Source organism: Simochromis diagramma, unplaced genomic scaffold (assembly GCF_900408965.1).
Source record: "Simochromis diagramma unplaced genomic scaffold, fSimDia1.1 OVJJ01000320.1, whole genome shotgun sequence".
NCBI classification, from domain to species: domain Eukaryota; kingdom Metazoa; phylum Chordata; class Actinopteri; order Cichliformes; family Cichlidae; genus Simochromis; species Simochromis diagramma.
The window spans coordinates 2414586-2425322 of NW_024386773.1; the positions used below are offsets into that span (position 1 = coordinate 2414586).

Genomic DNA, 10737 nt, shown 5'->3' on the forward strand with positions numbered 1-10737 from the left:
GGATGTTGTGATTCTGAATCTGAAATGTTAGCGTTCATGTTACGAAAAACTAAACTGTTTATTAAAAACTAAATAAATAAATGAAACAAGACACATGTTTATAAAAGAAGAAGTATAACAAGTACACTTATTGTAATGTGATTTTATTCAAACTTTGAAGCACTTTGTAACTGTGTGCTTTAAAAACTGCTACACAAATAAACTTCTTCTTTTTCTTATGTTGATTGTGTTTTCTTGTATCTCTTGTATATATTTTCTCAGTCCTGTTTTGTCCTTTGGGTTGGGGTCGTGTTGTTGTTGCAGCTCTTTGTTTCCTCGCTCTGTGCGTCCTGTATTTGTATCCCTTGTGATTTCTGGTGTTTGGGCTCTGATATTATTCCTGTGTTTTGGGCATTTTGGACTTTGTTTGCTTCCTGGACTATCAGCAAACACACCTCAACCTGTCTGCAAGTTCAACACAGAGGTCATGACTGCTGTGCGGTATGAATACAGTCCATAACGGCTGATTCCAGTCTATTTAGACTAAAGTAACACTAAAAGATTGAGTAGCTCTGCTCACCACAACAGCTTTTCCACATCATTTAACAAGAGGTAAAACTGACACAAGAACCAATACTATATGGAAATTCTTAAGTTACTTTAGCTTTCATTAAATCTGTATGTGAGCTTTTACTTCCTCTACTCAAACCAGTGCTGAACTTTATCTCATATTAACAGCTTGCTGTGTCTGTAAATTTCATCTTTCACTTCCTTAAACTCGTCGCCCAAACTTTCATGCAGAGCTCCAGAAATAATTAAAGCTAGGCACACTAGAGTAAGGGAGTGACAGTCCACTTTAGTGGAAGCAAAGAAATAGTTATACTGCAAGCAAATTAAGTACTGCAAGTAATTTTAAGTAATGTGTAAATCATTTTTGATAATAATTTTTTCACAATTTACAATATAATTTTCATTTTCTTACACAGTGAAAACGGCATTTTTTTTTAAATTCATAGATAGATAGATATTTAAGCCATAAAGTAAATTATTTCTTCATTTCCTTTACAGGGTAAGCCCAGTAAGTCTTGCTGACAGGTTTCTCTGACTACAGCAGAATTCCTTTATAAATTTGAGCTGCATTGTTGTTTTTTCTTAAGGTGTTTCATCTTTTAAAAAGTAAAACTTCCAAGTAAAATAAGAGATTAAATATTCACAGTCGGGACTTTTGCCAGTGCATTAAATTTTAATTTTTCATATGGCAACTCCCGTAGCTTCAAAAAGACTGTCCTTTAGAAGTCAAAGGGAAAATTAACCTCAGCCTTCACCTCTGTGAAAACTTCCACCGACATTTCAGATTTCAAGTGATTATGATCGAAAAAACAAACAAAAACAAAAAAGGCTGGTGAAACAAAGATAAAAGATAATGGATTACACTGTACAGCTGCATGAAGTGAACTCTGATATATACATTAATACAAAAGAAGAAGGGGAAGAAGGGGACCACCCTCCAGTTTTTAGCCACTGGGAAAAGAGACATCTCAGCTTCACAGGACAGTTTCATCTTCTGTCATTAAAGCAGCAGCTTGTTTTCCTCCACACTGAAGAATCTCATCTTCTTTTCCTTCCGTCTACTCTCTTGCTCAACTTTTGCTCGCATGTCAAAGTTGTCCTCCAAGACTGCCCTTCCTCTGTTATCGTATCTGATGTAGGACCAGGAGATGACGGAGCCGCTGTAAGACCTAAAACCACAACAAAACACACGCTTTTAACAAGCTTTTAAAACAAAGCTTAAACATTAAAAAGCAAATTTAAGACAAGGCCTGTTTTAAATGAATTTTTTACTTTATTTATATCTTTAATATTGTCATTTATACTGTGGTTATGATTAAACGGTCGGTGTGTGAGTTCAGCATAGAGATCTTACCCGTAATAACTTCTGCTCATGTAGTAGAAGATGTCTTTATATCGCAGAGGATAGTCCCACACCTGGACGTCTGTCAGCTGACCATCAAAACCTGGGAAACTAATCACAGGCTCGCCTGACCACACATACTGAACACACAGAAAAAAAAGAAGATCAAAATTAAAGATGATTAAGTGATTTTGAGAATAATATTGTCTACTTTTTAAAGCCTTTCAGAAATCTGGATTACAATGAAGGAGTCATTTGAGTGTTTTCTTCACTTAGATATAAACAAAACAAAACAAAAAATGATTCTATGTTGTCATTATTACGTCTTCTGTTGAAGTCTCAGGCACAAAAAGGGTGGAAAGGAGTTACTGTTCCAGCTGGTGGAGTCCAGCTATCTCAGGGTCTTGTTTCTTGAGAGAAAGACTGTAATGTGACTAAGAGATGGCTGAATATTAAGGTAAAGCTCTAAGTTTACCAGTGGATCTATTTTTCCCTGTGACCATGAGCTGTGAGAAAATCATGGATACAAGTGAGGAAAATGAACTTCCTCTGAAAGGTGTCTGGGTTCCACTCATTGGAGAGACATTTCAATTAAAAATACTCAAATAAATAAATACCTGAGGTGGTTCATTAATCTGACCAGAATGCTTCCTGCACACCTGGACTCGCACACTACTTTGCTCTGTTTAGTGAATTTGTCTTTCTGTCTGTACATCCACACAGTTTTTAACATGCTGATTCTAACTTTGTCGACATTCTCACCTGATAAGGCATCACCTTCCTGGGGCTCATATACCCGCCACTGAACATCTGGACCACACTCTTACTGGTGTCCACAGTGAGGCAGACACTGGTCCAGATGTCCTGCTTAATGTCTGGCCATAAGTGCACAATGGGCTGCAGGTCCACACTGAAGGAATCATAATAGGACAGCATGAACGTGTCAAAGCTACGCTGCAGACTCAGAGAGGATGTGTCTGGACTGAGAGTGAAGAGTGGGAAGGTTGGCTGCACAGCGTCAGTCATGTAACGCAGACACACTGACACACCTGCAAGAGATGTAACAAAAACGGGTTGGACAACACATTTCCTTAAAATGATTGGAAACAGTTTGCATCGGGCTTTGACGAATGTTTTCTTTCCTTTAGTTGGTTTGCAAGATATTTTACCTGCTCAGGATCAATGTGAATATAAACTGTACCAATTTCAGCGGATCAATTTCATTGATCTGCAGTGCACACAGTCATTCAGCTGCACAGGCTGGACTTCTGGATAATAAGGTAATGCTACACTACTGTTTGTTTGTGTTTTTTATTTTTATTTTATTAGTTTAATGGAATTACAGTCTATAAGATTATACACTTACAGAGTCAGCACTTTTGCCAATTTTGTTGTCTGGCTTCAAACAGACTAAACCAAGGGGTGTCAAGCATAAGGCCCGGGTGCTGGAATTGGCCTGCAAAAGACTACAATCTGGCAGTCTGTACAGTGTAGAGGAGGACGTAAATTTCATGCTTTTCACTGTGTTTCCATGAGTTTTACAGCTTTTCCTACTGATAAAGACCTCCTCTATGGCCATTTACACTTCACCAACATAAATAAGCAAAAGAAAAACTATTAGCAGAAAGTTCCTGTTTTTTCACCATCTATTATGAAAATATTATGAAAATATGAATGAAAATATTATATATTAACTATATTATTAGAGACTTAGACTTAGAGACTTAGAGCTTTTTATTGTCATTGTGCAGTTTCTTGCACAGCAAAATTGGGTACCTGAACCACAAAGGTGCTAAAGTAAGAAGAAGAGAAACCAATATACAACGAAGGCGGAAAATAAATAATTAAATAAATAGAATAAAAATAAAATAAAAAACAGTGTATATGTATACATATGTGAGTGGAACTATATACATGGTGTATATGTAGGAAACATTGAAACAGACTGGGACCAAAATAATTGCACATGAGCCAAAAATATTGCACAGAACATGGAAAGATTACAGTGGGTTTGCATTAAAAAATATTCTGTCAATTAACAAAATTTTTCATGTTATAATTAGCTCGCCGAGCTAACAGAAATATTTCATGTAATTTTTCAAATTTATTTCTCGCAATTCAAGCCCCAAGCAGCAATTTTTTATCATGCCGAAAACCTGAGATGAATTCTTGAAACTTTTTTTTCATGGTCTAAAGAGCTTGGAAAGAAAAGCGTCTGGATGTTTCCCCTCTCATCTGAGAAACTTCTTTAGTTCTAGGGTCAAATGGTGGAGAGTCCAAGATTTAAGCCCTGTGGGAGTGTCACCCCAAGAGGGACAAAAGGACCCTGAAGAAGCTTCTCGGATGAGCGGTGAAACGTCTTCAAGCGCCTTAAGTCCAGACGCTTTTCTTTCAAAGCTCCTTAGACTACAATGACCTGGATGACTGAGAACCTTCACAGACACTTCTTTTTCATATATTCAAATATCTCTGGGATTAACCGTGTAGTTAAACGGGCAAAAAAGAGGACTTTTCCAGTCCTGCTTCAGATCAAAGTAGCTGTTTAATCCTTCTCTGTACAACCAGTAAATCTAATGCCAGTAGAATAAACCGCTGACTGCGTCCACACCACCTCTTTGAATGTACATACTCACTTCTGGTTGGACTCTGTGTGGTTGTAGCTTTGGTGGTGGTGGTGTTTGGATGTTTGGTGGTGGTGGTGTTTGGATGTTTGGTGGTGTTTGGAGGTTTGGTGGTGTTTGGAGGTTTGGTGGTGGTGGTGTTTGGAGCTCCGACTTTGTAGCTTCTGGTTGGGTAGGGAGTTTGGAAATGATAATTGGGGTGATAGAAGATTACTCCTCCATAATTACGAGACAAAGTGAACATCCTCCCGTCTAGATTTATTTCAGAACTTCCTGCAGACAAAAAGACAACAAAAAAGCCGTTATAACATTTTCCTTCCTTCCTTCTTTCTTCATTATATGTGTTTTTATGTTGACTTCTGGGGTTTTGCTCCCAAAAGCAGGTTTAGTAAAAACTAAACAGCACACACCCCAATCCTCTGCAAAAGTTTACACCTTTAAAAACACTAAAATCCAGCTCCTTTATTTCCTTTCTGGTGACAGAAGAATATCTGTAATGTTTCGTCCTCACATTGGAATCAAATTAGTTCTTTGTTCTTTTTATAACTCTTTGCGTCTGTAGAATGCAATTAAATTTCTAAATGGGATGGCTGCAGGATGGCTACCACAGCATCCTGCAGTGACATGCCATCCCACCAGTTTGCGTTTAGTTAGGCCATCATTTATTTATCAACAGGATAATTACCCCAAACACACCTGCAGGCTGTCTAAGGGCCATCTGACCAAGAAGGTGAGTGATGGAGTGCTGTGCCAGATGGCCTGGCCTCCACAGTCACCTTACCATAAACCCAAATGAGATGGTTTGGGATGAGATGGATCGCAAAGTGAAGGCAAAAGTGTTAGGTGTGGCTGTGTGCAGACAGGAATAGGACCCAAGGTGCAGACTCCGGAGACAGAACTTAAACCAAAACAGCTTTAATGCTGAACTCAAACATAACATAACTGAGAAAAAAAAGGTCAAAAAAAAAAACTAACACCGGCGGATTGACAAAACAAACAGCAAAATAAACGGTAGATCACAACACGGACACAGAGAAACACAGGGCTTAAATACACAGAGGGAGCAATCAGGGAATGAGTAACAGGAGGGAAACACAGCTGGGGCAAATCAGGCCTAACGAGACAAGGGGAAGCAAAACCAGACACATTAACATCAGACATGGACTTTCAAAGTAAAACAGGAAACACATAACACAGACTGAACAAAGACACAGACTCGCACGCACTGCAACAGAGGGAACAGAGACGTGGGACCAGGGCAGACACAGACACTGACTGGACACGGGGATATAGCCACTAAGGACACACAGAGATGCGAACTAGACAAGGGGATACAGCTGACAGGGGAGACAGAGCAGCTAGAGAAGACAGAGACATAAACTATAAGACAGAACTCAAAGAAACCAAAAACTAGAAAGTATAAATAATATCATAAACTCAAAAACCCTGGGTCAACGACCCAGGCATCCTAACAAAAAGGGCCAACAATTGTTCAGCATTTCTGGGAACTCCTTATAAACTGTTGGAAAACCATTTCAGGTGACGACCTCATCAGGCTAATCGAGAGAATGCCAAGAGTGCGCAAAGCAGTAATCAAAGCATCTAAGGATACGTTCACACTGCAGGTCTTGATGCTCAATTCCGATTTTTTGATCAAATCCGATTTTTTTGCCTGCTTGTTCACACTGCAAATAAAATACGACAGCAAACGCACTCTGGTGTGAACGCTTAAAGGGCGACCGTGGCTCAGGGGGTTGAGAATCGCATCTGTAACCGGAAGGTCGCCGGTTCGATCCCGGGCTCTCTGTCCTGGTCGTTGTGTCCCTGGGCAAGACACTTTACCCTACTTGCCTACTGGTGTTGGCCAGAGGGGCCGATGGCGCGATATGGCAGCCTCACTTCTGTCAGTCTGCCCCAGGGGAGCTGTGGCTACAACTGTAGCTTGCCTCCACCAGTGTATGAATGAATAGTGGTATTGTAAAGCGCTTTGGGTTCCTTTGAAAAGCGCTATATAAATCCAATCCATTATTATTAAAGCGGCCCGCATGCGCAAAAGAAGACGTCACACACAACGCGCTCAGTTTAGACCCAGAGTAAACAGTATTGTTTGACTGATGGCCCTTAATATAAAGACTTCGGACTTTACGTTTCCCAATTTTTGCTTTAAGTTATTTTGTTATTTACATAATAATGTAGATAAACTAATAATTATCCTTATTGCTGTTTTAGAGGAGCGGTGCTTCAAAGGATAGTTGCAGATTTCTGTCAGAATCTGCAGATTATACAGTACAAATAAAATGTTCACGTTTCTCCAGCGTTGTCTTCCCAACAGTTTCACTGACATCTACACTGGATGGCCAGGAAGCGTTCGCGATGTCTTCTCGGGCGCTTCTCCGGCACTGATAATTGGCGTCTGTCTCGACATGACCGTTCAAACAGCAGTCGCTTTTTTTTTTTTAATTATATTTTTATTGAAGAAAAAAAAGGGACTTGTTACAATAAAGTGCATTGACATTATTTAGTCAAAAAAAGAAAAAAAAATCTTTTTCTTAGTCCTTTTGTTTTACATTCTGATAGCAAAAAAAAATAAAATTAACTCGTTGGCTTGACAGTGTGTTACATAATGCAGCATGTTTAACTTATTTACAAAGACTACATTAGGTACATATTATGAAGTTGATGGTCAACCTGACATTGTACGATACATGGGAGATACACCAATTCAGGGCTGGTCTTACCTAAATTCAGGGTGGATGGGGGACACAAAGCTAATCCATTTATTCCATATTTTGTAGAATTAGTCTTTTCGAATTTTAAAAAAGAATGTCAATTTTTCCATTTTAAATATTTCGAAAACCACATTAAACCAATCCTCAAGTGTTGGCGGAGTTGGATTTAACCACTTTCTGGTTATTGATTTTTTGCTGGCCGCGCGCTTGTAAGAGTTTTGTGTCCCCTCCCCGGACCGAGCCAGCAACCGAGCCCAAGTACAAATTTACAAAATTGATGTCAAATTTTATCTTAAAAACCTCACACAAAGTTTTATGGATTCCCAGCCAGTAATTTTTTAAGTTAGGGCAGTCCCAAAAGATATGATAATGATGTGCCTCTTCTGATCCACATCTTCTCCAGCATTCTGCTGTCCCATTTTTATATTTAGTTTGATGAGGGGTTTTGAAAAAATCTAATAATGTTCTTCCAACAGTGGTCTCTCCAAGATAAAGAACTTGTTGAGTACCAATGAAAATTACAAATCCTCTCCCAGTTCTCGTTTGTTATACCCATCCCCGATTCCAATTCCCATTTAATCTTAACATTTTGAGTAGTATCCTTCCTTGCTTGAAGGAGCACATCATATAGTTTGGAGATTGCCTTTCTCAGAGAACTATCATATGCTAATTTAACTATCTTAAAAATTTCTAACTCAACCATATTTGGGTTTGGGATATTGCAGTGTTTGTTAAAGTAATCCCTCATTTGAAGAAACCATGAAGAAATCTACTTGTCTTAAGCCATTTCTTATTTGTAAAGACTGGAAACTCTGTAGTGTCCCTTTATGTGTGAAGGAATGGAATGTTGTTAGTCCACTCTCTATCCAGGACTGAAATCTATTATCACTTTCATTTGGTTTAAAATCTGTGTCATAAGCACACCATCTAAATACTTTTAGTATTCGTTCACTACCACATATTTTAGTCACTTTATTCCATATTTTTTAAAGTGTGGCTTATCCATGGTCCTTTATCTTCTAAACGGTCTGCCAATTTTTTATCCGCAATTGAGGCTTGTAGTTGAAATTTTGGGGTTGTATTGAATTCTATGGATTTCCACTTAGCTTTCAAATTCGGGTTACACCATTGCAGCAGGGGGATGACCTGAGATGCATAATAAGTAGACGCTTTCTAAAACATCGGATATGTATCGGATTCAGTACCACATACGAACGTGACCCAGATCGGATTTGAAAATATCGGATTTGTCCCGTTCACACTGTCATACCATGATCGGATATGGGTCGCATAGGGTAAAAAAAATCGGATTCTGCAGTGTGAACGTAGCCTAAAATATGTTGAGTAATTTCACACTTTTTTGTCATGTATTTGCAATTACTAGAAATGCCTTTAAGATTCTTTTGTACGTTTACCTGTTGTTCTTGGCCACGTGGGTCGCTCTTCAGTAGGAGCTGGTTCAACCATCGTTGGCATGAAAACCATCAGACTGAGAACAAAAAGTAGCTCCATCTTCATCTATAAAACAAACCCTGCAGTGAACTCGATGTGTTTATCTCTCTGCTGTCTCCCTGAGTCCGAGCAGGCTGCACTTCAGGATGTTTGCTTTCAGTTTTCTCATTCAAGCGTCAACTTCCTGCATGTTCCACCTTCCCTTTTTGTTCCCACTAGTCTTTCTACATAGCAACAAGCTACAATTACTATGTAAATACTGAGGAACTAGACTTAAAAAAAAACCCACAAACTTTTTAAAAATAATTTTTAATACTTTGTTCAGAATCTTTTTAAGGGAAGGATTGCCCAATCCTCAAACTCAAGGATATCAACAAACCTTGGGCAAGACACTTTACCCTACCGCCTACTGGTGTTGGCCAGAGGGGCCAATGGCGCAATATGGCAGCCTCGCTTCTGTCAGTCTGCCCCAGGGCAGCTGTGGCTACAACTGTAGCTGCCTCCACCAGTGTGTGAATGTGAGAGTGAATGAATAATGGAATTGTAAAGCGCTTTGGGTTCCTTGAAAAGCGCTATATAAATCCAATCCATTATTATTATTATTATTATTATAAGCTGTTGATCAAGTAATTTCTTTGTGTGTGACAGAACAAATTCATTTTTAAATAACTCATGACCAAAAATTTGGCATACACAATGAAGTCATTTACTAGACCAGTGGTTCCCAAACTTTTTTTGCTGGGCCCCCCTTTGTTTTACATGAAAAATGTCCCCCCCCCCCCTGCACGCACTAACACATCCTCCAACCACACACACCCATATTTTGCTCCATTGCGGTTTATTTCACACCTCAAACCAGGGCCGGCCCGTGGCATAGGCCGTATAGGCAAATGCTAAGGGCGCCGTCCATCAGGGGGCGCCACGCCAGTGCCACAAATGTTGAAAAAAAAAAAAAGTTGGTACTATTATTTCTAAATACAAAAAATAATCCCACGTTAATTAAAATGAAAAGTAAAGCTTATTTAATAGAAATATTATTTGTTACAACATTACACTACACTGCTGATGTAGGGGGGCGCCACCTAAAATCTTGCCTAGGGCGCCAGATTGGTTAGGGCCGTTTCTGCCTCAAACATTTAGTAAACAATTAAGCAAATACAAGTAATCTGCAATAAATTACAGGTAGTAATAAAATAAACTACTAACTCTTTTATGCTGCGTCCACACCTACACGGTATTTTTGAAAACGTAGCTGTTTCGTCCACACGTAAATGGCGTTTCGAATCACTGAAAACAGAGATTTTTTAAAACCCTTTTTTTGCCTTTATGTGTGGACGAGGAATACAGAGTTCGTCACACAACGTCAAAGGTATGTGCCTTTTTTCACGTCACGCTGTGCGCCACGTTATTGTTTACCTGAGATGAATTGCCGAATGGCAGATAGAGACAAAATACTGTTACTGTTAATCTGACTATCCTCAGGTTTTACATGCAGTTACAGTCCCTCCATTTAGAAAGGCAGAGGCCTCACAGTGTAATTATTTTACTGTAGTTATTTTTTTCCCTGTGTAATAATATTCAACATTGCTATCAATACATTTTTCAAAAAATGCCTCTCTGTGCAAAATGGGTTAAAAAACATAAACAACTGTAGGATACTGTTTGTCTGTGATCTGAACCGGGGAATAAATCGTGGCAGGATCAGCCTGATATTATTCGTATCCAGCTGTAACTTTACTGTATAAAGAGCTAACATCTCCAAAATGTCAGGAGTAGTTAGTCATTACAAGTGTTTGTGAACTAAAAATACTGTTTGTCCGTGATTTGAACAGCCCAGCGCTGCTCCTGACGAAGGGAAAACCAATCCTGCAGGGGAGACCTACCTCGGCACTTGTGCAGGTGAAACCAAAGGGAAGACATGCTTCACCATATTTTCTAGTCTTTGGGTTAGAATGAAGTTGGTTTGGAAACATATTCAGCAATGCTTCATCTCCTGCTTTGGGTTTCTGTGGGCGCCCGTGATAGCAGTGTCCAAGCGTTTTGT

The 10737-nt window shown here is 39.2% G+C and overlaps 1 protein-coding gene across 1 annotated transcript; it reads right to left on the bottom strand.

Annotated features, from left to right (window-relative positions):
- Positions 1-215: 215 nt before the first annotated feature.
- Positions 216-8951, bottom strand: LOC120716020 (jeltraxin-like). The gene is made up of 5 exons (XM_040003388.1): positions 8657-8951; positions 4525-4785; positions 2654-2940; positions 1904-2031; positions 216-1718 (listed from the first exon to the last, which is right to left on the bottom strand). Exons 1-5 carry the CDS (start codon positions 8757-8759, stop codon positions 1550-1552), a joined length of 948 nt encoding a protein of 315 aa, XP_039859322.1. The 5' UTR covers positions 8760-8951; the 3' UTR covers positions 216-1549.
- Positions 8952-10737: the final 1786 nt, after the last annotated feature.

Excerpts from the sequence above, each read along its gene's own strand:
- LOC120716020 (XM_040003388.1), bottom strand. The coding sequence starts at position 8,759 with ATGAAGATGGAGCTACTTTTTGTTCTCAGTCTGATGGTTTTCATGCCA. Across the intron at positions 4,786-8,656 it reads CACGTGGCCAAGAACAACAG|GAAGTTCTGAAATAAATCTA; the intron begins GTAAACGTACAA and ends TTTTGTCTGCAG. Across the intron at positions 2,941-4,524 it reads CACACAGAGTCCAACCAGAA|GTGTGTCAGTGTGTCTGCGT; the intron begins GTGAGTATGTAC and ends CATCTCTTGCAG.